Source organism: Diospyros lotus, chromosome 2, assembly GCF_014633365.1.
Source record: "Diospyros lotus cultivar Yz01 chromosome 2, ASM1463336v1, whole genome shotgun sequence".
Taxonomy (NCBI): Eukaryota; Viridiplantae; Streptophyta; class Magnoliopsida; order Ericales; family Ebenaceae; genus Diospyros; species Diospyros lotus.
The window spans coordinates 13,787,191-13,808,927 of record NC_068339.1 but is presented as its reverse complement, the minus strand read 5'-3'; the positions used below and the strand labels follow the sequence as shown (position 1 = coordinate 13,808,927).

The 21,737-nt window shown below is 36.8% G+C and overlaps 3 protein-coding genes across 8 annotated transcripts; all 3 read right to left on the bottom strand.

Moving 5' to 3' along the window:
• Positions 1-174: 174 nt before the first annotated feature.
• Positions 175-5,218, bottom strand: LOC127794440 (transmembrane 9 superfamily member 9-like). Its single transcript, XM_052325513.1, has 7 exons — positions 5,011-5,218; positions 2,593-2,753; positions 2,399-2,508; positions 2,197-2,305; positions 1,987-2,099; positions 1,730-1,883; positions 175-1,648 (listed from the first exon to the last, which is right to left on the bottom strand). The coding sequence occupies exons 1-7, from the start codon at positions 5,216-5,218 to the stop codon at positions 491-493; spliced, it is 2,013 nt and encodes a 670-aa protein (XP_052181473.1). The 3' UTR covers positions 175-490.
• A 219-nt stretch (positions 5,219-5,437) lies between these two features.
• Positions 5,438-11,177, bottom strand: LOC127794441 (transmembrane 9 superfamily member 10-like). Of its 5 annotated transcripts, XM_052325517.1 has the most exons (9): positions 9,985-10,084; positions 8,782-8,905; positions 8,385-8,431; positions 8,122-8,283; positions 7,924-8,033; positions 7,705-7,825; positions 7,514-7,626; positions 7,280-7,430; positions 5,438-7,197 (listed from the first exon to the last, which is right to left on the bottom strand). In XM_052325517.1, exons 4-9 carry the CDS (start codon positions 8,260-8,262, stop codon positions 6,040-6,042), a joined length of 1,794 nt encoding a protein of 597 aa, XP_052181477.1. In that variant the 5' UTR covers positions 8,263-8,283; positions 8,385-8,431; positions 8,782-8,905; positions 9,985-10,084; the 3' UTR covers positions 5,438-6,039. The 5 variants fall into 5 exon arrangements, with proteins under 5 accessions (XP_052181477.1, XP_052181475.1, XP_052181476.1 ...); XM_052325515.1 differs by lacking the exons at positions 8,385-8,431; positions 8,782-8,905 and adding an exon at positions 10,959-11,177 and having other exon boundaries at positions 9,985-10,078; XM_052325516.1 differs by lacking the exon at positions 8,385-8,431.
• Positions 11,178-12,822: 1,645 nt separating this feature from the next.
• Positions 12,823-21,737, bottom strand: LOC127796062 (leucine aminopeptidase 2, chloroplastic-like). Of its 2 annotated transcripts, XM_052328117.1 has the most exons (11): positions 21,441-21,737; positions 20,448-20,517; positions 19,410-19,824; positions 18,944-19,138; positions 18,520-18,745; positions 17,996-18,122; positions 17,709-17,804; positions 16,868-16,945; positions 16,219-16,279; positions 15,596-15,783; positions 12,823-13,290 (listed from the first exon to the last, which is right to left on the bottom strand). In XM_052328117.1, exons 2-11 carry the CDS (start codon positions 20,502-20,504, stop codon positions 13,162-13,164), a joined length of 1,572 nt encoding a protein of 523 aa, XP_052184077.1. In that variant the 5' UTR covers positions 20,505-20,517; positions 21,441-21,737; the 3' UTR covers positions 12,823-13,161. The 2 variants fall into 2 exon arrangements, with proteins under 2 accessions (XP_052184077.1, XP_052184076.1); XM_052328116.1 differs by lacking the exon at positions 21,441-21,737 and having other exon boundaries at positions 12,826-13,290; positions 20,448-20,642.

The following is a 21,737-nucleotide window of genomic DNA, read 5'->3' as shown; positions in this document are numbered from 1 at the left end:
AATGGAACTAAAAAAATCATTTTTATTTATGGCTTTCTTTTCTTTAAACCATAGAATGGTCGAGAAATGGTAATAATAGGGTAATTATTCATAATATAAACAAACCCAAAAGCTCATGCAAAGCTACAATTGCAATAGCATGCAGAACTGGTAATTGTAGGGAATTCCTGAATCAACAAGAAATAGAGTTATAATACAAAATTACTGGCAGTCGATAATACATTAATTCCTTTCATCATATTTTCTAAACAGGCACAGGCGGTCAGTCTTTGAGGATGGGGTATTTGCTTCAGCATCCTCACAAAATGTCTCAGCTAGACATGACTCTGAAGAGGGGAAGAAGAATATGGAAGACCCAACGCAAAACAAAGAGTTGAGAAAAAAGAAAAAGAAAAAGTAAAGTTTCTACGCTTTAACATTTAGAACCCAAATTCAAGGGGTAACCTATGCTTGCTCAAGATTCGACTTTAGGCGGCTGCCGCAGCATCACTTAATCAATCTTCACCGACGAGTAGATGAGCCTTGTGAACCAGAAACATGCGTAGAAACCGATTGTACCAGTAAGCACGAAGAATGCGTAGGAGACAATCAGCATGTAGCCAAAGTACAAAAGCCCAGACACGGGCTTTGTTATCTCGAGCTTTGTGGAGAAGTAGAAGGCGGCGTAAAGGAACAGGTACAGCGCTGAAGATCCCGAAGTCAGGTATGACCTCCACCACCAATGGTAATCCTCGCTGCAAAGCTGGAAATAGCAGAGCACAATCGTGATCTCGGCACAAGTGACAATCAAGATGAGGAAGACGATGAAGAGGAAACCAAAAATGTAGTAGAATTGGTGCAACCAGACCGAGGTGAGGATGAAAAACAGCTCAATAAAGACAGCTCCAAATGGAAGTATACCCCCAATCAGGATGGAGAAGACTGGGTTCATGTACCAGGCCTGTTCAGGTATCTGCCTTGGAATCTTGTTAGTTCTAACGGGAGCCTCCAGTGCCGGTTTCTTAAAGCCAACATAAGCGCCCACAAAAACAAGTGGAACGGAGATGCCAAACCACAAAACTACCAGAGCAAACATGGTTCCGAATGGCACTGCCCCTGAAGATTTCTCTCCCCAAATTAGAGCATTCAGGACAAAGAAAAGAGCAAAGACAGTTCCAGGGAATATTAATGCTGTTCTGATGGTGATTTTCTTCCATTCTGTTCCTTTAAACATCTTGTAGAGGCGTGCAGAGGAGTATCCAGCAAAAAGGCTCATGAAGACCCACAGCACAAGCATGGCTGTCATCAACCCGCCTCTGTTTGACGGGGAGAGAAACCCAAAGGCAGCAAATATCATAGTAACAAGTATCATCCCAAAGAACTGAACGCCTGTCCCAACATAAACACACAGGAGATCCGAGTTTATAGGTGGTCTGAAAACATCCCCGTGAACCAATTTCCATCCCGTCTCTTCCTGGGCTTCTTCTTGGGTCTCCAATTGGTTATACTTTGAGATATCACGGTACAGTGTCCGCAGCATGATCATAGCTACCATACCAGAAAGGAAAAGGACAATCATCAAGGAATTGACAATTGAGAACCAGTGAATTTGATCATCACCCATCAGAAGATATGTATCCCATCGAGATGCCCACTTGACATCACTTTCCTGCGTGGCCAAGCATCAGCAAGAAGTAAAAAAACATTACAGCAATTTAATTCTTTCTACAATGTAGATAAAGGAACTTACTTGATAATCGACATCATATGTGAATATAATTTCCTTCTTGTCTTCAACCTCCTGAGGAGATTCTGAGTCAGTAACAGCCTTTTTTGCATGGGGATCACAGGTTGTCAAACGGGTCTTCTGATCCTTCCATTCCCCTTCATAAGCATGCTTAATACTGATTGCACCAAAATAACCCAACTTTGTAATGATATAAAAAACACTCGAAGATATATCAGCACCAACAGAGTTAACAATAGGAAGAAATAGCAACGCATTACCTGAATGGTTTCACTTCAAACCCTACAATCCTTGCAGTTTCTGTTTCTGGGTCCTTGTGAAACTTAACAGTGAATGCCAAGTGGTTATTGATAAAGTATTTCTCATCCTTGCTCTGTCATAGTAATGTTAAAGAAACTATCATCATGCACATTACTAGAAATCAAAGTTTGTAAACAATTGATGGCCAATTTCAATGATTCGCTACTCACTCCGGTATAGCGTCCTTTAAGGCCAACACGAAAACCATGTCCATATACAATAGGAGATTCCTGATTTGATCTTTGTACGGGAACAACCAGCGGAAGATTATCTAATATCCTGCATGATCCGACATGAACAAGATATGCATTTGTGATACCATGAAAGCAATATGCGAGTATCAATATTTTAATATTCCACAAGGTGCCTTACATATTCACCCAATAATCATCATCTATCTTTTCTTTGAATTCCTTTGCCGTTTTTGTATCAAGTACTACATGACATACAATATTGCACATTTGAGGTTCTCGCATTTTAAACTGCAAGACAAAACTTCGTAAGAAATTGAAAGGGCCCACTAAAAAGGCAAGGCCAGAAAAGAAAATCAGAGGATTGTAACTGACCTCATATGGAGAGTTTTCAATACGATCACCACGAAGAACTTCACCCAAATTTTCTGCACTGTCAACTATTTTCTTCGGCTTGCAGAACGGAAGTGAGTAGTAAGAGTATGGAAGCTGTGTCTTTGTCGATGTCAGTTTGTTCACTTTCACCTTCAAAAGGTCTCCCTGTAACAAGTAGACGTAGAACTTACTATTTCACTGGATTGAAATGATTACAATAGCACTCAATCAGATCTCCAATGCATATATGTCAGTGGTTAATGAATCCAGATTACCCACAATTCATGTCACTGAACTGAAAAGGCAGCATAAACGATTCAAATTCAACAAATGAAGCACATTCTTGTGATTTTGCAAATTTTGGAGAAGTAACTTGTACGTATACCAATGCATTTCAACATATGGATGTTTATTTTACAAACATACTGATATAATTTCACAAATCATGGTAGCTATTGAGGAATGAGACAGAACCTGTGAGAACCCCCCCCCCCCAAAAAAAAAAACAACACAAATATACACATGAATAGAGAGACAAAAATAAGTTTTTTGTTTTTTTTAAAGGACACCACAGAAGTTTAGGGTCTTTGTACTTTCCCTTCATTGCCAAGACACCCTCTCTGTTAGGTTTTGGTAGAAGCGGCATTAACCAAAAACAATTAAGTTAAACTTTTCTTAATCTCTCTCTCTATATATACTTGAAAAATAAAACAAATAAAAAAAGGCCAATGAACAAAATCTGTTCTTGAGCCAAACCCATGGTTTCACATCTGGAGAGCAAGCCAACTGGCAGCCTTGCTGCCGCTAGGACAGAGCATGCAATACCCTGAATATTCCATCAAATGGAGAACAAAATAACTAAGATATAACGGGGGTAATAGAAATAGAAAAGAATAACAAAATTTAGTACATATTTGGGGAAAATAGAAATTATGAAATAATTAACAATCAACAAATTTGAGCAATTAGTTGGAATCTTCAAGCCAATTTTCTAATGAAGCTAGTCTTGCACACGTTAAAAACAACAACAACAGGAATTCACTGGTCAAGGACTCTTATCTATCTTTCAGGAGCATTCATTTGGTAGCTCCATGTGGACGTGGCCACCAACTTAGTTTCCAAAGAAGTCATGCACATTTGGTTAAAAATCAAATCAAGAAAGTTTACATGGAAATCAAGTAAAGATCAAGATCAACTTATCCATTTGCAGGAGCATTCAATGAAAGCTCCATGAGGAGCTCACAAGTCTCAACGTGGCCTTACAATGAGTTATAAAAGGAAGTGAGGGAAAGTAAAGTGGTAGACAGATAGAGTGAGAAGAGAAAAGGCGGGAGAGCAGAGAGAAAGAGGGAAAGAACTTGAGCAATAAAAACAACAGTACGAGATCGTGGGGAAGTGAGCAGAAAGTATCATTTCAGTCGATGAAAAGAAATTTTGTTAGGCAAGATGGTATTTTGTATATGTTGCATTTTGCATTTTATTCCGTGTTGCAGCAACTAAGCTATTATTCTAACAATGCAACAACAATATGTCTATTCTAGCATCAACGCATCAGCAAAAATTCTAATGCAATTATGGTATATTGTATATGTGTGCTTGTGGGGTAGATCTGTGTTATTCTGCAAAATTATTGTGTAACTCTTGCACCATGACTGGGAATCTGCGTGTAAATGTGCATGTTTAAACACCATTTTACTAAGTTTATAACTCACTCTGTTTCTTTATTTAGATTTTTCAAGTAATGTCCCACCTGGCACACGGAAATGGCATACTTTGGAAGACTTGAACATATAAATATTTAAATGGATCTGTTAGCCAATGAATTAGTTGGGTCCTAGTCCTAAGTTTAGGCTCGGGCTTGTTCTGGGGCATGGGTCCTGACTCCAGACATCTAGAGTATCAGTAATCTCTTTCAGAAATACGCTCCCTATCAGCAAAGACATCAGCATGATAGCTGCACCTAATTCACTATTTCCACGGTTAACGAACAGAGTTGGCTAGTTTCAACATTGAAAGTGATTACATATTCGCCAACATACAGTCCACCTATCTATAACCTAAGGCCAGTCCCATAAATATTTTTATGCAGCAATCACTTATCTCAGTTAAAAAACAACTTGACACAAAGCACGACAAAAGTACAAATTCATCAAATTTGGAGATAGAAACAGTTGGATGGATCCACATAGAGTGATCGGAGAGCCTATTTCCACTAAACAAATGGTAAAATCGGTATTACTAACACCGAAAAGACCCAAAGTGATGCAGATCTAAGAGCAGAAAGGTCAATCAGGGAACAATATCAGAGTACCAGTTCGGTCAAACCCCAAAATCATCAAGATCTAACACCGAATCCAACCAAACAGTTATGCAACAAGCATAGATATTACATATACATATAAGTCAAATACAGTTGACTTGCCTTCCGGAAATCTTGGGGAGCGACGCCGGGGAGGTAGAAGGAGTGAGCGTGGATGAAGAAGAGGAGAGAAACGAGGATCCATAGATGTAGTCCGAGAGCAGGTTGGCGCACCGACGCCATCGTCAGACGAGACAGAACAGATCCCAGACTATGCTCTCTCTCGCCTTCGTTCTTGCCCCTCTCTCTATATCTATCTATATGCATATATCTATCTGTATCCCTGCCTCGCCGGTTTTAGCGTAAGGGAAGACGGCCTCATTTCCCTTGTTTGATTTTTAGGCTTTATTTTGCTTATTTATTTCTAAAAAGGAAAAGTATGAAATTAAAAGAAAAAAAAAACATAATAAAAATTGTTATAGACAAACAAGCATTTATTACTTTCTCTTCCTATCCTCAACAGTCAACTCCCTACAAAATTGCTGCTTTTCACTAGAAAATTTAAAAAAGCATAAATTAAAATTATGTAAAAATATAAAATAATGATAAGAAAGTTTTGAAAAAATTAATCAAGTATAATGGATTAGTAAGTCAATCCAAAGAACGAACCTTTGGCAGCACGATAACAACGAGAAGGCGTTGCCAAAATAGGGAGATTAATACAAAGAGAGGGAGAAAGATGTAAATTATTATTGATTTTTATTGGAAACAGTAGATGATTTGTGGTTTAGTATAATTATAAGTCAACATATGCATGTATGTAATGTCTTTAAAATTCAATTTTGCACAATACGTCAGAAACAAGAACGACAAGTACTTTCCTCAAAAAATATATATATTTTTTGAATTTATAATTTTATATTTGTCGTCAAATATCATTCACTAGTAAAAAAAAAAAAAAATTAGTATAACAATAATAATTTTAAATTTTAATCTATTTTTACAAAATTACTCCATTTCATTCCTTGATCTTAAAGAAGAGAACCTGTATACATAGAAAACTTTTGTAATGATCAGAAAGAATGCAAATACCCTCAAGATAAGGAATAAGCAACCATGGGCCATGACCATGAGGTTGCATATATCACTCAATCAACCTTCAAAGATGAGTAGATGAGCCTGGTGAACCAGAAACATGCACAGAAGCCGACTGTACCAGTGAGCACGAAGAAACCATAGGAGGCAATCAGCATGTAACCAAAGTACAAAACACAAGCCACTGGCTTTGTTATCCGAAGCTTTACAAGGAAGTAGAAGGTGGCATAAAGGAACAGGTACAGTGCCGATGATCCTGAAGTCAGGTAGGACCTCCACCACCAATTGTAATCCTCGCTGCAAAGCTGGAAGTAGCAGAGCACAATAGTGATCTCGGCGCAAGTGATAATCAGGATGAGGAAGGCGATGAAGAGGAAACTGAAGGTGGCATAGACATGATGCATCCAGACTGCAGTGAGGGTGAAAAAGAGCTCGATAAATACAGCTCCGAATGGAAGCATGCCCCCTAAAAGGATGGAGAGAACGGGGTTCATGTACCAGGGCTGTTTTGGTATCGGCCTCGAAGTCTTGTTTGTTTTTACAGGGTCCTCCAATGCTGGTTTCTTGAACCCGACATAAGCACCCACAAAAACAAGTGGAACTGAAGCGCCAAGCCACAGAACTACCAGAGCAAACATGGTTCCAAATGACACTGTGCCTGAAGATTTCTCCCCTGAAATCAAAGCATTCAAGATGGAGAAAAGAGCAAAGATGGTTCCAGGGAACATAAGAGCTGTTTTGAGAGTAACTTTCTTCCATTCTTTTCCTTTAAACATCTTGCAGATGCGGGCAGAAGAGTATCCAGCAAACAGGCCCATGAAGACCCACAGCATGAGCATGGCTTTTGTCGACCCATCTCTATTTGATGGGGAGAGAAACCCAAGGACAGTAAACATCATAGTAGCGAGTACCATCCCAAAAAACTGAACACCTGTCCCAACATAAACACACAGGAGATCCGAGTTTCTAGGTGGTCTGAAAACATCTGCATGAACCAATTTCCATCCCGTTTCTTCTTGGGCTTCTTCTTGGGTCTCCAACTGATTGTACTTGGAGATATCATGGCACAGTGTCCGCAGCATGATCATAGCTACAATGCCAGAGAGGAAAAGAACAATCAAAAACGAAATGAAAATTGAGAACCAGCGATGTTGAACATCAGCCATCACAAGATAAGTATCCCATCGAGATGCCCACTTCAGATTGCTTTCCTGTGGTGGAAGCAGCAGCAAGAAGCATAAGAAAACATTAAAGCAAAGTTTTCTATTCTTACTATAAGAAAGAGGATGTTACTTGAAACTCAACGTCATATGTGAAGATAATTTCCTTATTATCTTCAACCTCTTGAGGAGATTCTGAGTAGGCATCAGCCTGCTTTGTGTGGGGATCACAAGTGGTCAAACGGGTCTTGTCACTCCATTCTCCTTCATAAACATGCTTAACACTGATTGCATCAAAATATACCAACTTTGTAACAATATCAGCACCAACAGAGATAACCGTAAGAGGAAATTGCAAACGCATTACCTGAAAGGTTTAACTTCAAACCCAACAATTCTTGCAGTGTCAGTTTGTAGGTCCTCGTGGAACTTCACTGTGAATGCCAAGTGGTTATAGATGAAGTACTTCCCATCTGTGCTCTGAAATTGAAATAAATTTAAAGAAACTATCCAAAATTTGAAGAAAACTGTGGGCCAATTTCATTCTTTGCTACTTACTCCATCATACAGAGCTTTGAGACCAACAGGAAAACCATGTTCATATGCAATGAACAATTCCTGATCCGGCCTATGTATGGGAAAATGTATGGGATGAACCAGAGGGAGATCATCTAATATCCTGCATGATGCAATATGAACAAGTCATACAATTTGTGATACCATAAAAGAAACAAGCAATTTGATGTATATTAAAGAGTCCATCAGAAGATGCCTCACATATTCACCCGATATTCGTCATCCATCTTTTCCTTGAATTCTTTTGCAGTTTTTGCATCAAGTACTACACGACATACGACATTGCACATTTGAGGTTCTCTCATTTTAAACTGGAATACAAAACTCGGTAAGAGATTGAAAGGGCCAACCAAAAAAGGTGAAATGGCAGAAAAGAAATTATCAGGAACTGAAACCAACCACATAAGGAGAGGTGTCAAAACGATCGCCGTGAACTTCAACCAAATTTTCTGCACTGCCAACTATTTTATTTGGCTTGCAGTAAGGAAGTGAGTAGTAGGAGTGTAGAATCTGTGTCTTTGTTGATGTCAGTTCATCCATTTTAACCTTCAAAAGGTCTCCCTGTAACAAATAGACATAAAACTTATCATTGCCCTGGACTGAAGTAATTATAATAGCAGTGCTGGCTTAGTACATGAAAGCATATATGTTATGAGCCTTACAGCAACCAAGCCAGCAAAGTAACCGATCCATGTGTACCAGAGGCATCCTAAAACCAAGAAGGATTAGTTTCCTTGGAGGACTAGTTTCCTTATCTAGTTGATTTGCGGTTATTTGGTTATTCACTAAAACTAAATAATTTAGTTTCCTATCAGTTGATTCTCCTTATTTGGATATTTCCTAAAAACTAAATAGGAATAGTTAGTTTCATATTTAGTTTATTCTCCTTATTGGGTTTATTTCCTAAATCGTTGGTCAGGGTTATTATAAATACCCTCTAGTTTGTTAGAGTTTGGTAAACAATAAGAATTATCTTCCAGCACTTGGTGCAAGAGATCGTGGGGTTCTCTCTAACGAGCCCTAAGTTTCACCATAGGTAGGAAGGAAAGAAGAACTAACAAGGCATCTCCTCCTTGCAATGAAATAGCTACTGCCCTCATTAATCGCCCTTGGACTCAATCCCTTAACAATATATGGTAGTGGTTTATGTGTGACCCACTGTTCAGCTTACTGAACAACCAACCTGCATAAAACATTTTAAAAACAACCAAAAAAGAACATATTTTGAGATTTATAAACCATAAAGATGTGATTTATACCTATGTATACATGCGTTTTAACATATGTATGTATATTTTACAAACATAGAATTTCACAAATCATGCAAGCTTGAGGATTCAGCACCACAAATAAAGAAAATCTATATTTCTTAAAGGTTCATCAAAGAATTCAGCAATAACTAGATTTGACATCAAAATGTAGCACAGAATATCTGCAAGGGAATAACCCATCTGAAAGACAATAATCTAGTAATACTCTTCACTACTTTTTCCCAATCAATATCAATTTCCTGTACTGATAAATATAGTTTTAAAAAGGCAAAGTTGAAGTGCAATCAAGGGCAAGGTGAGGCAAAATTGCCTCAAGGCAATTGTGGAAAGCACAAGTCTCCTGCAAATGCCTCAATAAGAAAGGCATTGCACTGGATGCGTGAGGCTCACTTTTTACACCCAACCTAATAAGCATACGTCCAATGAGGTATCCAAATTTTAATACGTTTTTGTACTCTTACCATTAATTATAGTGGTTAGACATTTTTGACTTTGATTAGAAAACTCATGATAAGAAAAAAGTAACCAATGTAGAAATCTAAGAGACTCAAATGGATTCATTGAATTTATTATGTTTAACTAATATGATTTACTAGTAATAGTAGTTACTAATCATTAAATCATGTCTATTTTATGGACAAGATCAAGTAATTAGCAATAAGTATATGGGCCTTACAGATATGGCAATAGATAAAAATGGATGGAAATTTATAATTCATGTAGTTGACTGCACATAGTGATAAAAAGACTTGATATGTTGTATATGTTATAGTTTTGGATGGTGAAACTTTTGTCACTCTTATTTGTTACTTCGTCCTAGCAAAAACAATATTCTTGATAAGTAATACGATTGCGCTACAAGGTGCTTATTCAGTCATGTTTTGTTTTTTATATAAAATTTTTGCATTTGCTAGTAATTTTTTCTATATTTTATATTTTTAATATATTTTTTATGTTTAAATATTAAAAATTCAAATTTTCAAGGACTTACACTCGGTGCCTTTAAAGCATACGCCTTGCACTGCCAAGATAAAATGCGTCACCTTCTCCTTTTAAAACACTGCTTCTAGATATCCAAAAGTGCTCTGTAGGCACAAAAGCTAGAGAATTATACAAAAGAATTTCTTTTTTTCTTTTTTTGTTGAGTAAAGATTTCTTCTTTTTTCACGTAATATAGATAATATGCATTTTGATTGGACTGAAATGATCTATATTCAAACTACCATCCATGAGATTTCAAAAATAAGTGAAACTCTGCAGTAAATTGAGCAAGTTCATAAGAGGAAGCAACTCGGTTCATAACAGGAATAAACTCTTTCTTCCAGGGAACAAAAGTAACATTGATTCTTTGAATGGCATGCAGATAACCACAAGCCTCCGAACTCTTTGATAATATAGATACAGGACTTAACTAATCATATACTAGGAAATATCACAATGCAGAATTAAGTTTCAGTTCCGGCACTTTCCAATGTTTAAATCACAGATCTCTAGAACGGCAATCTCTATCAGAAATGCGTTTAGTATAAGCCAAGTTGCCAAACATCATCATGTTAGCTGCAGTTAATCCGCATTCTTTCTATGGCTAAGGGACAGAGTTTACTGCTCAACAGAAAAACCAAGGCTCGCCTAGCTCGTGACCTAATTACATCCGCAGATATTTCACCGCATTAACGGGCAATTTGGAGTCTCTTCCCCCAATTGCAAGTGTAATTAGACTAAGAAAAGTGTGCATAAACGAGAATAACTTATTCCATGCATATAGCCACCTAGCGACGAACCTCTTGAATTGCATAGACATCGTTATCAAACCCTGAATACGCTGAATAAGTAAGAAACAACGATGAACAGTAAAAATTCATCAAATACAACAACCAGTGATCGGATGGATCTCCATGGAGTACACAGAGAGCCTATCTTCACAAAAATCAGGTCAAAATTAAATTTGTAATACATTAGACTTGCCTTCCAGTAACCTCCGGGAGCAATGCCGGGGAAGTAGGAGTAAGCACGGATAAAGAAGAGAAGAAGAGAAACGAAGATCCACAGATGTAATCTCAGAGCAGATCGATGTATCACCGGCATCGTCATTCGAGAGAGAACAGATCCGACTATGCTCTCTCTCTCTCTCTCTCTCTCTCTCTCTGTATATATAACCCGTAGAGGACCTCCGGTTGACCGGCGCCAGTTTTTTATAGTATATTATCCCCAGCGCATTATACTTCTGGTTACAAGCAGTTGAATAATTGAAGTTTCGCATTAAATAATTATATTTTACAATTATCTTCAATGAGATTTCATGTCTTGATTATCAATATTACAAAATACATTCTTAAGATGATAGTTTTTACGTATTTTTTGGTGTTTGTATTCTTGATTACGTTAGAAGAGATAAATTACATGCTAAGTATTTGATTTTTGCGTAAAAATTGAACTTGCAACTCACTAAATTAATACTAATATATTACTTATCTGATTACTCAACTTGTACACGAGAAATTACAAAATACATTCTTCCCAATATATGTGGGCAAACAACTCTTGATCTAACCTTTACCCAATCTTAACCATGCAATTGATTTCTGACTCCATTTATTGTTAAAAATGATTTTCATGAAATATTTATAACAATTAAAATTTGTTCTTGCCTATATATAATAATAGAATTTGGATGTAGAGGAATCATTGTCACCTGGTGAGAATTTATAAGGAGAAAAAACAATCAAGAGAATAGAAAAAAAAATCAAAATAGAAGAGTTTTTTTGTGAGAAGAAAATGACTTAACTTTTGTGAACTAAAGATAAATAGGTGTTGGAGAATTGTTGTGATCATCCTTATTATTTTGAAATCGACTAAAATTTGAACTTGTATAAATAAATCTTATTATTTTGTGATTGTTAAAGAAAATTTTAAAATATCTATTTGCGCTTTGATTTTTGATAATATCTCTTAAGAGACTTTTTTAAGAGATCTTATAACTCTCTCGAAACTCCTTCTCTGAGAGTTTATCAAGACCCTCTTAGAAAACTCTTATTTGAGAGGGTCTACTAAAACTTTTTCATATGAGACTTTATTTTTATATTTTATCTTTAACTTTTGAATTTGTACTTTGTGAATTTCATAATTTGGTTAATATATATTCGTTGACTTGATCATTTTATTTCAAATCTTTTTCTCTTAAAGTCTCCCTCTAATTTTTTTTCAAAATTTCTCTTCGAGTCTCCTCTTAAATTTATTTGACTAAATCTTGATCCACTTACAATCAAAACCAATGTCAACTTACAAGTAAAAAAAAATCTATTTAAAAAATAAATTTTAACTTAAAATAAATTAATTCAAACACTATTAAATTAGCTTTGTTTGAACATTCCCCCCTTTGCATTTTGCTCGAAGAAATAATATTAATTATAGTTTTGATTGAATTACCTTCCAACAATAATTTCATTTTTTCCCACACTAATTTGGATTAATTAAATACATACGTCAGTCCATTATCCTCGCAACGAGTATAGTTTTACATTATGTCACGATTTTTATTATAAAATGAAAAAAAAAGAGAGAGAAATGAGCCGTATCAATGCATAAACAACTCTGTCCTCCCCAGCTACGTTTGTAATGCAAAGATATTAATATCATGTTACTGCTGTGGATGTACATTTTTCCTCCACGTGAAGCGGCGCCACTGGTTTGTACATCGGGTGAATTCGTTGAATATGTATAATAACTTCTTATTACGTAAAACGCACTACTAAACTTTATGAGTAAAGTAACCATATGTCATTGCGTGACCGCGACCCCTCCGGGCCGTCGGCCCCAACCCGGGCCCTTCACCTGCCTGCTGTGCTGCATATTGCTACAGCAGGGATTCGTATGATTGAAGCAACAGACCAACAGATCATTATCTTACCAACAGACCAACTTTTGGGGGTCACAATAGGCGATCGGTACTGATATTATATTTATATCACAATAGTGTACTAACTACCAAGCACAGAATTACTAATGTTTAAGAAACAGCCATAATTTAGTGAAACGATATTGGAAACAACCAATTCCTCAGCTCACGGCATCCATTTTTATTCATCTAATGCCCTTTTTACCCATCACATCACCCACTATAGATTGCCCCGTTTCTCAGACACTGTTGAGTCCAGGCTGCCCCGGTAGGTCAGGTGGAGCATTTCAGAACCCATTCCACAAGAGTTGAAATGCCGAAGCCGGTTGCAGTCTTCGTCTTTTCGCTCACGACGGGGCCTGCCATGTCGATATGCATCCATTGAACCTTCTCATCGACGAACTGCAGAAAAGCACATGCAACATCAGAATTCCTGTGTACTTTTAGCCAATAAAACTTGTCCAAGATAATGAACCAGTATGTAAAGTCTAACAGAAAGTTCTTTAAGTTTGAATGGCTAGATTAAGGTGCATCCAACATGAAAGCCACCGTGCAAAGTAGTTCTTCCAATCCATGGCATTCATGAATTGGGAAATGACAGGCAATTCCGGAGACTTCCATAAGTAACATCTAGTATGGTGGCATGCCAATTGGTTGGCATTCAAGCAGTGGCACATGAATAATTGCTTCATCGATCTGTTAACAATATTTTCCAGGTTACAGGCTCCTGAAATAAGCTTTCAGGCTATCTTTCCAAACCCTGGAAAGAACTTAAACACAACTTGTATTTCGCACTGTGGGCCACAAGGATTTTATGAGACTACTGAACAATTTTCTTCCATTTTGGCCACTAGAACAGTCAAAGAGTGATTGGATACATTTATCTGTTAAGTTATATGTGGGTATAAAAGTGGTGTGTTAGTGTGATATCGAGGGTTCATTTGGGCATGAAGTGAGTTGAGTTTAATGTGTTGAGGTGAGGCGAGTATGATTACAAAAAAGTATTTGGTAAATTAGCTAAGTTAAGGTGAGTTAAGAAAGCAAAATAGTATATAAAGCTATTATTATGAATATTATATATATATATACATGTAAGTTAAAATGATTTATAATTTTAAATATAAAACCAAAAATCAATTAAAATTATGTTCTTTATTTCCTTCAATCAACTATACATAAAGTTTGATTAATTTTTTTTACTTCCCATTATCAATTGTGCATAACTCAATATTTGTGATTAAAGAATATATAATTAGTACATCTATATTATAAGAATATTTAAAAGTAATATGAAAATAAATATATTTGTTAAAATATGTTTTCTATATATATATATATATATAGTAGGTAAAAAAGTAAGAAGAGTATATATAAATATTTGTTTTAGTTATTATAGAAGGACAAAATTGCAATATAAAAAAAAGGAGAGCGTATTGTTTCTCTCAAACTCAACCTCACTAAAATTGTGAGGTTGAGTTGCGGCCATGAAACTCACCTGACCTTGGGTTGAGTTGGAAGAGTGAGATTTTACCAAACACAAAATTTTGGTCTTCAGCCCCACTCAACTCATCTTGGATGGAAACTCAAAGCCAAACAACCCCTTAATCTCTCCACTTATTTTTTCTTAGCATCAGGTTTGGGTCTTATTTTTACAAAGCTATTGCACTCATTTCTTCCTTATTATCAAACATTGGAGGCCAACTTTACAATAATTATAAATAAAAACTTTAAATACTATATGAAAACTTATATTATATATGATGAAATTATAAAAATGTATTAATATAAATTCAAGTGCCCACACCTGCCTCCATCACTGGCCTACTGCCCTCTCAGGGACCGGCAGATGCCTTTTATAGGGAACCTTGGCTCATCTATTAAGGACAAGGTGTGAAACATCAGGGACTGGCACACTGTTATATTATAGGTCTCACACTGAGCAGCCGTATTGTCCTTTCATAATGATCCCAACATGACAGACTATCATGAAGGTTAATGATGGAGAACTTCCTCTTTCCCTTTAGCTGGTCAACATAGATGTTTGCCATGCCACATCCTCTCTTGTGCTAGAGGAGGCATCCAGGCTCATATCACAAATTAGGTTTGAACTTTAGTCGAAGAACATTCAGGCTGGAGGGGGGGTGACTGATTAAGCCAAGCCAACCCCTCAAGCATCTTCATGATTGAGGCAAGCAGACGGTTGTTGGATTGGCTTAGGCTCGTGTGTTTCACTCCAATCAGGGTGTTCTCAAGCCCCGTGGGGCAGGATATGGGGCTCATTACTTGAGGTGAGTCAGAGGTGGGAATCGTGCCACATGGCTAAATGATCTTTCACTTTGAGGGAGAGTGCACTATGAGGACTTCAAGCAGCTAACCCACACTACACAAATGGAAGACTCAAATTGGTGTTCCCACCTTTTGAAGCTCCATCAGGTTGTTACTTTTGCAAAATGTAAATTGCTTAGAATTTGGCTTAAATGGAAGTGGAGTTAACTGATATCTGAGAAAGAAAGACAAGAAAAAACCTTAAAAGATGATTAATTGACAGGGTGGAAAATTGTCTAGGGCCATTCTAGGGTCAAACATCTAATTCTTTTAAACAAAAACAAAAATTACTAGAAAGGAGGAGGTGGCACACTTTCACTTTAATGCTCTATGGCAAATATTTGCAACAAGAATTAAATTAGAGGACTGTCAAATGACTAACCTGTTTCAAGAAAAGTGCAGCATTGATGGCACCACCTTGACGACCACCAGTATTGACCATATCAGCTACTCCAGATTTCATGAACTCCCAATAGCTCTCTTCCAAAGGCATTCTCCAAAGTTTTTCGCCACTGATCTCAGAAGCTGCAAGCACCTCCGTTGCAAGGTCATCATTAGGCGTAAAGACACCTGTTCATTGAAGATGGGAATTCCATCAAGAAAAATGGTCAAATGGGGTTCTCAATTTTAGTGTGGTCTGCCCTTTCACTCAAAAGTTTAATTGCAATTGGCATTATTGTATCATATCAATGGTCCCTCACTAAAAGCAATCCCAAATAATCTAAACAAAAATTATTCCAGAAGCCGCCGTATTACAATTCCAAACTTTAAATGGCACGGTGATATTATATACAATTCTAACAATTCAAGTACTATCATCATCATGAGGTTCTCCTATGACAAAGTATCTTATTTATTCACCTTGAATTCATTGGCTGTTTTCCCAGATATGTTACCAGCAGATTTTATAATTCTAGACATCCAGATGATTTCAATCAGGGAGGATATTTCCATAAACCAAATTCATCACTCATATAGTGGGGAAATTTTTAGAAGCATGTATACCTGCAATTGAGGGTCCAAGAGCAACTACGCAGGCACCAGTTAATGTTGCTAAGTCAACTATCTGCAGAAAAATTCAGCATTTTTGTAACTGCAACTCAAAAACCAAACTGACATTTCAAAATGGAGCAAACTCTTCCAAAGATTTACAAACAGTGAACAACCAAGTGACTTTTTTGTCAGAATCCCCCAAAATTCTAAAATGGCTAGTCTGTGTCAGATCCATAAATATTATTATGGGGTCATTGTATCATTTATCAAAGAACTGATGTTTCAGAAAATGAATTAATTCCTGAAAATCTGGCAAATTCAGGGATAAGCACAATGGATCATTTTATAGAGACTAGTGCATTAGTCACTTGGTAGATCAGAGGAAGAACGAGACAGAATGATGCTTCTCATATAAACACAAAGGAGGGGGTCCCATCTTCAGATACACTCCCTGTAGCATCACACTAAACCTTATTTAGTCCATCCCAGTTGCGGACTACTGTCCAAGTTCAAGCTTCTGTACCCACACAGAAGTTCTCACTCAGTCAAGACAAGGAATTCTCAATGAGTTTTTTTTAACCATATGAAACAGAGAACAAAGAGTGTCTTTCCTGTAATTAGTATCATTAAGATCTATTATTTCACTATACTTAGATAATACCTTCTCAACACCTTGGTTACAGGCATATACTAAAGCATCTGCCAGTGTAAGTCTGCCCTCAGCATCAGTATTGTTGACCTGCAGCAATACATCAAAGCAAATTTAAGAAATATATTAATCATTTAAACAAGAGGCAGTTCAGTGCAAAAAGCTCTGATGGGGGGTTTCATGAGGGTAATATATAAAAGATACTCCCCACGGATTAGGAAAACAGAAAACCAAGGAGATCATGCTTAACATGCCCAATGCCATAATAAGAGTAACATCATCCAAGAAACAGAATTTGTAGATAAATACTATGTCGATATTAATTATGGTTCCAATTTGGACAACGTCATCTGAGAATGACTTCTTGCATCTGTTCTTAAATTATATTCTTTATCTTTGACTTCTTTTTCATCGGCGGGACTGCAATTTAGATTAGTATAGTCTCTCATTCTTTAGCAATTAAAAAGTACCAATATTATATTTACACATATAAAGTAGAATTTTCATATAGAAAGAATAACAATGGTAGAATAGAATCATACAGAAGAACCAATGGTAGTTTTCAAAAGCTATTATGATAGATTTGCATAGAAAGTAATTTTGTTGGTACTGTAATAGCGGTTCCAAAGTATATCACAATAAATTTTACCTACAAAAAAAAAAGTACATCACAATTATAGGCATCAAGTTAAGGATTAAAAATAGAGTCAAATTGAAGTTATCTTTTAGCCTTTCTTTACCAGAAAAAGAATGTCATAACAAAAATATTTAGAATTGCAGTAGTTACAATAAGTCATCCAATTTCTTATAAGCTGACTTACAGATATGCTTCTTGGCAGACAGAATAACTTACCTCAATTGTCTTGCCATTTGAGGCTGTCACAATGTCCCCAGGTCTCATTCCTGTTCCACTAATCATATTCTCACAAGCTGCAATAATAAAATGAACCTGCAAGTAAAAGATACCTTACAAAACCATACATAGACTATAAGACTTAGTTTCTCATAGTTTCAAAATTAAGGACACAAATAAGAACATGGGGGGTTGGGTTTTTTGGGTGAAGGAGAACATGAAACTGAAACTATTAGGATATGGTTCATCACTGGAACAAAGTATTATGTTAATAAAAAATTACTGACCTCTACTCCAGCAGGTTTTATTTGACCCAGAGCTTTTGCTGCACCTAAAACTGCTGCTGCACCTCCCATATCAAATTTCATGAGCTCAATTAAGCACCCAGGTCCTGTCTTGATGTTGTAGCCACCACTACAATTGTAAGAGATAAACAATTTAATAATCTATAAACATGTAGAGCCAGCAAAACATGTATAAGCAGAAGTCATAATGGCTCCTGATTTCTTATAAATATGTATGTATGTATGTACGTATGTATATGAATACACTTCTATTATAATTGCAAATGGTAAAGGACAAAGAAAACAGAGACTGCAAATTCAACCAAAACAAAAAAGCAAATCAATGATCAGTAGCACCCATACTTGCCATGCAATAAAGAATCTCTATTCAGTACATGCCCTAATGATGCAGGGTTCATTTCATTACCCAGATAGACTGCAACAGACTCCCAACAATGCCACCTCACCCCTTTCCAATAGACGACTGAACTACAAGATATCTGACATAGAAGCATGGAACCAATTACCTGTCAAAAGTCAATCCCTTTCCCACCAATGCCAACTTGGTTTTAACAGGCCCACTTGGCGGTTTGTAACATAAATGGATGAAACGTGGAGGATTGGCTGAAGCAGCAGCAACTCCAAGGTAGGAGCCCATTTTCAATTCCTTGCATTGCTCAGCATCCAAAATTGTCGCAGAAAGAACATCACTGTACATTAAGGCAATTTTTGAAGCCTCTTCTGCCAGCACCCCTGGCATGTGCAAGTAGAAAAATAATGTTGGCCATTTTACTTTGTAGGAAATACCAATATAAGCAACAAATAGTACACTGGTGGGAATAAAAATGCTACTATGGAAACATTAGTACGTTACATGAAAGTGAAAAATGTACACTGAAGAATACATTCTGAAATTACTAAGAAGAGAAGAAAATAAGGAAGCCTACGAACCAGGAGTGAGTACATTGGCAGGTGCATTTACCAGCTCTTTCCCAAAAATTATCCCAGAGCAAACATCTTCCGTGTACTTGAGCTTCTTCTCCAGATCAGGTCCAGTTCCAAGACCAAGAATATCCACAGATTTGAGAGTTGGATTCTTTGTTTCTGACTTAAACCTGTTATCTTCATAAATCCCCAGCACCATTCCTATCAAAACAAGTCATTCCACCAAGCTTAACCCCATTATATATCCCAAGTGTGTTATTATATTAATGTCAACACTGAACAATAAAGAGGGTGAGCCTTAGTAGCAACATTACTTAAGGTTGCTCCTTTGTAATTGGAACATTAGGGGTTTGAGTTATGAAAGCAGGCTCTTGGCAAAGCAAGAGTAAGACTGCATACAAAAAAGTGCAAAGCAGGGAATCACATGCACTTGGGAGGTCCTTATTGCACAATAGAGGGAAGAAATGAGTACCGGATGCTATTGCTGAAACAGACTTAAGCTTTGAATCAGCAGAAAGCCCCTCGGAAGAAGCAAGCACAATGCCAACATGACTTGCCCGAGTAGCCTTTGCTGCAACAGCGACTGTCTCACCAAGACTATGATAGGTAGCTGGAGCTGATACGCGCTGTCCAAGCCCAATCAACCCAATCCTCTTTGCCCCAAGACCTGGCAGCCGAAGAACCATCGATTGTCCAGCTTTCCCAGTGAAATCTTCCTCTAAGGAAGCTTCAGCCAACAAACCACCCAAACTGGAATCAAGTTTCTCCAGGATTGAGTTTTGGAATTTTGAGTTTTCATCTTTAACCACGTCTTTCTCTGTAACACCTACTGCAAGTACATCTCCTTTCCACTCCACCAAATTGACCTCCCTTGCGGCAAAAGAGATCTTTCAAGGTTTTCAGAGCACATAGGCAAGCATCCAACGTCAGTTCAATCGAACTAAATAGCAATAAATAATGAAGCAATTCAAACAATAACAACAAAATATGCATGAATTCTAGCTTGTCAACCAATTCTATCTATGGTCCTGTAAAGCCCTCTTAGAACTCATATCATATCTAAGTGTCTCCCATCAAATTTTTATTAATCTGCCTCTACTCTTTTGCGAAATACTTATTTTATTTCTCTACTCTTATTACAAGAGATCTCTATTAATCGTCTCCCCATGTGATCGAACCGTCCTATCCAAATCTCATGCGTCTTAACCTCATTTCCAACAATAAAAGCTATGAAATTTCACACAAAAAACACTAACAAAGAGTATACAGGTTTCAGAAAGACATGCAGAAACCCATAAAACAACGTCACCTATTCATGATACTGCAACTCAAATCCTCAATCAGAACAATACCCACAAAAACTTAGGACGCAAATTCCCAGTTGATTGAGAGAGGGAGACCCATGAACAGAAATCTTAGGCTAGAATGATAAGGAAAAAAAGATAAAGCCATGTGCAAAAAATAAAATATGATGAGATCGGAAACTGTGGGTAGTGTCAGAGAGACAAACCTTGGAGAACTCGATTTGAGCAGGACGAGTAAGGCCGAGAGATTGAGATTGAGCCATGCACAACTGCACTCTGAAGAAAAAAGAGGAAGAAGACGATCAAGTGAAGCAGTAAACTTTTTTTTTTTTACTTTAGAAGCAGTAAACTTCAACCGGTGGTATCATAAGTCGAAGTTAGCTTAGCTACGCCCCCAGGTTACAGGTGCCAGGTGGCGATTGATGTGACAAATTGGCGACCCACCATCGGATAAATCTGGCCCGTTTGGTTAACCGAGGTATTCTTATCTACGGATGAATATAAATCTATAAATTTATGCAAAATATCATTAGTATATCATTGCCTATATTTTAGATTATATAATTTTATATTAATGTTTAAAACGTCCTCATTCAAAATGATAAGATACAGTGAAGAGAGAGGTATTATTATTTATGAATCTTATGTAATTTAAGATATACATAATGGTATTTTTTTTACATAAAAATATATTATATACATAAAGATTATCTGTATATATAATAATTATAATATAAGATAAATTTTGTAAATTAATTTTAAAATTTATCTTAAATTACATTAATTCTCACCTCCCTTCAAATTAGTCACTGTCTATTACATAACTCTTATTGTGAAATAACGATACTTAATTTTATTAAAATTTTCAAAATATCTCTATAATTATAAAATAAAAAAATTATTAACGAATACCTTTGTAATTAATAAATAAAAATAAATAATCCTAGTAGTAATTGGCCATGACCACTGGCCACCTATTATGTGATAAAGGAAGAGAGATAATCGTCGATCCTCGTCGCAATGGATTGTGCTCATATCACCTTTTTTAATGTTGTTTCTTCTCAGTTTCTTTAAAATTTAAAAACAAATTTTTGAGAGACAAAGAGAGGAGGCGTGGATTATTGCAAAAATTACTTAATTTTCAGTGCGTCGAAAAACAGGGGGTCTGAAAATGAGCACAAAAACAGCCGATAAAATACCTGTTATGGTGGATGCTCCGGCGTTTAAGACTGTAAATCAGATGCCCAAGGAACCTCAATGCGTGGAAGATCCATCTAGCTCGCGGACATCAACGCTTAGGGGAAGTCTTGACTCGGACAGGGCTCCGTCTCAAAAACAGGGCAGCAGTCATGGTTCGCGGGAGCTTCAAGGCGATGATGAAGCTTGTGCTGATGATGAATGTATTCATGAGCGTCATAAAATCTTCATGGAAGGCATGAGGGTGGCCGGATTAGTGGCGGAGGTGGTGGGTGGTGGTGGTGGTTCAAGTGACCGGA

What these genes read in the sequence shown, in the direction of transcription:
- LOC127796062 (XM_052328117.1), bottom strand. Translation starts at nt 20,504, where the DNA reads ATGGCTCAATCTCAATCTCTCGGCCTTACTCGTCCTGCTCAAATCGAG. An exon ending in TGCCAATGTACTCACTCCTG is followed by an intron (nt 18,746 to 18,943) that starts GTTCGTAGGCTT and finishes TGCACATGCCAG; the next exon opens with GGGTGCTGGCAGAAGAGGCT. An exon ending in AAGGGATTGACTTTTGACAG is followed by an intron (nt 18,123 to 18,519) that starts GTAATTGGTTCC and finishes TTACAATTGTAG; the next exon opens with TGGTGGCTACAACATCAAGA.
- LOC127794440 (XM_052325513.1), bottom strand. Translation starts at nt 5,218, where the DNA reads ATGCATATAGATAGATATAGAGAGAGGGGCAAGAACGAAGGCGAGAGA. An exon ending in TTAAAGGACGCTATACCGGA is followed by an intron (nt 2,100 to 2,196) that starts GTGAGTAGCGAA and finishes TTACTATGACAG; the next exon opens with AGCAAGGATGAGAAATACTT. An exon ending in TTTGAAGTGAAACCATTCAG is followed by an intron (nt 1,884 to 1,986) that starts GTAATGCGTTGC and finishes TGGTGCAATCAG; the next exon opens with TATTAAGCATGCTTATGAAG.
- LOC127794441 (XM_052325514.1), bottom strand. Translation starts at nt 11,084, where the DNA reads ATGACGATGCCGGTGATACATCGATCTGCTCTGAGATTACATCTGTGG. An exon ending in TTGACACCTCTCCTTATGTG is followed by an intron (nt 8,034 to 8,121) that starts GTTGGTTTCAGT and finishes TTTGTATTCCAG; the next exon opens with TTTAAAATGAGAGAACCTCA. An exon ending in CATATGACGTTGAGTTTCAA is followed by an intron (nt 7,198 to 7,279) that starts GTAACATCCTCT and finishes CTTCCACCACAG; the next exon opens with GAAAGCAATCTGAAGTGGGC.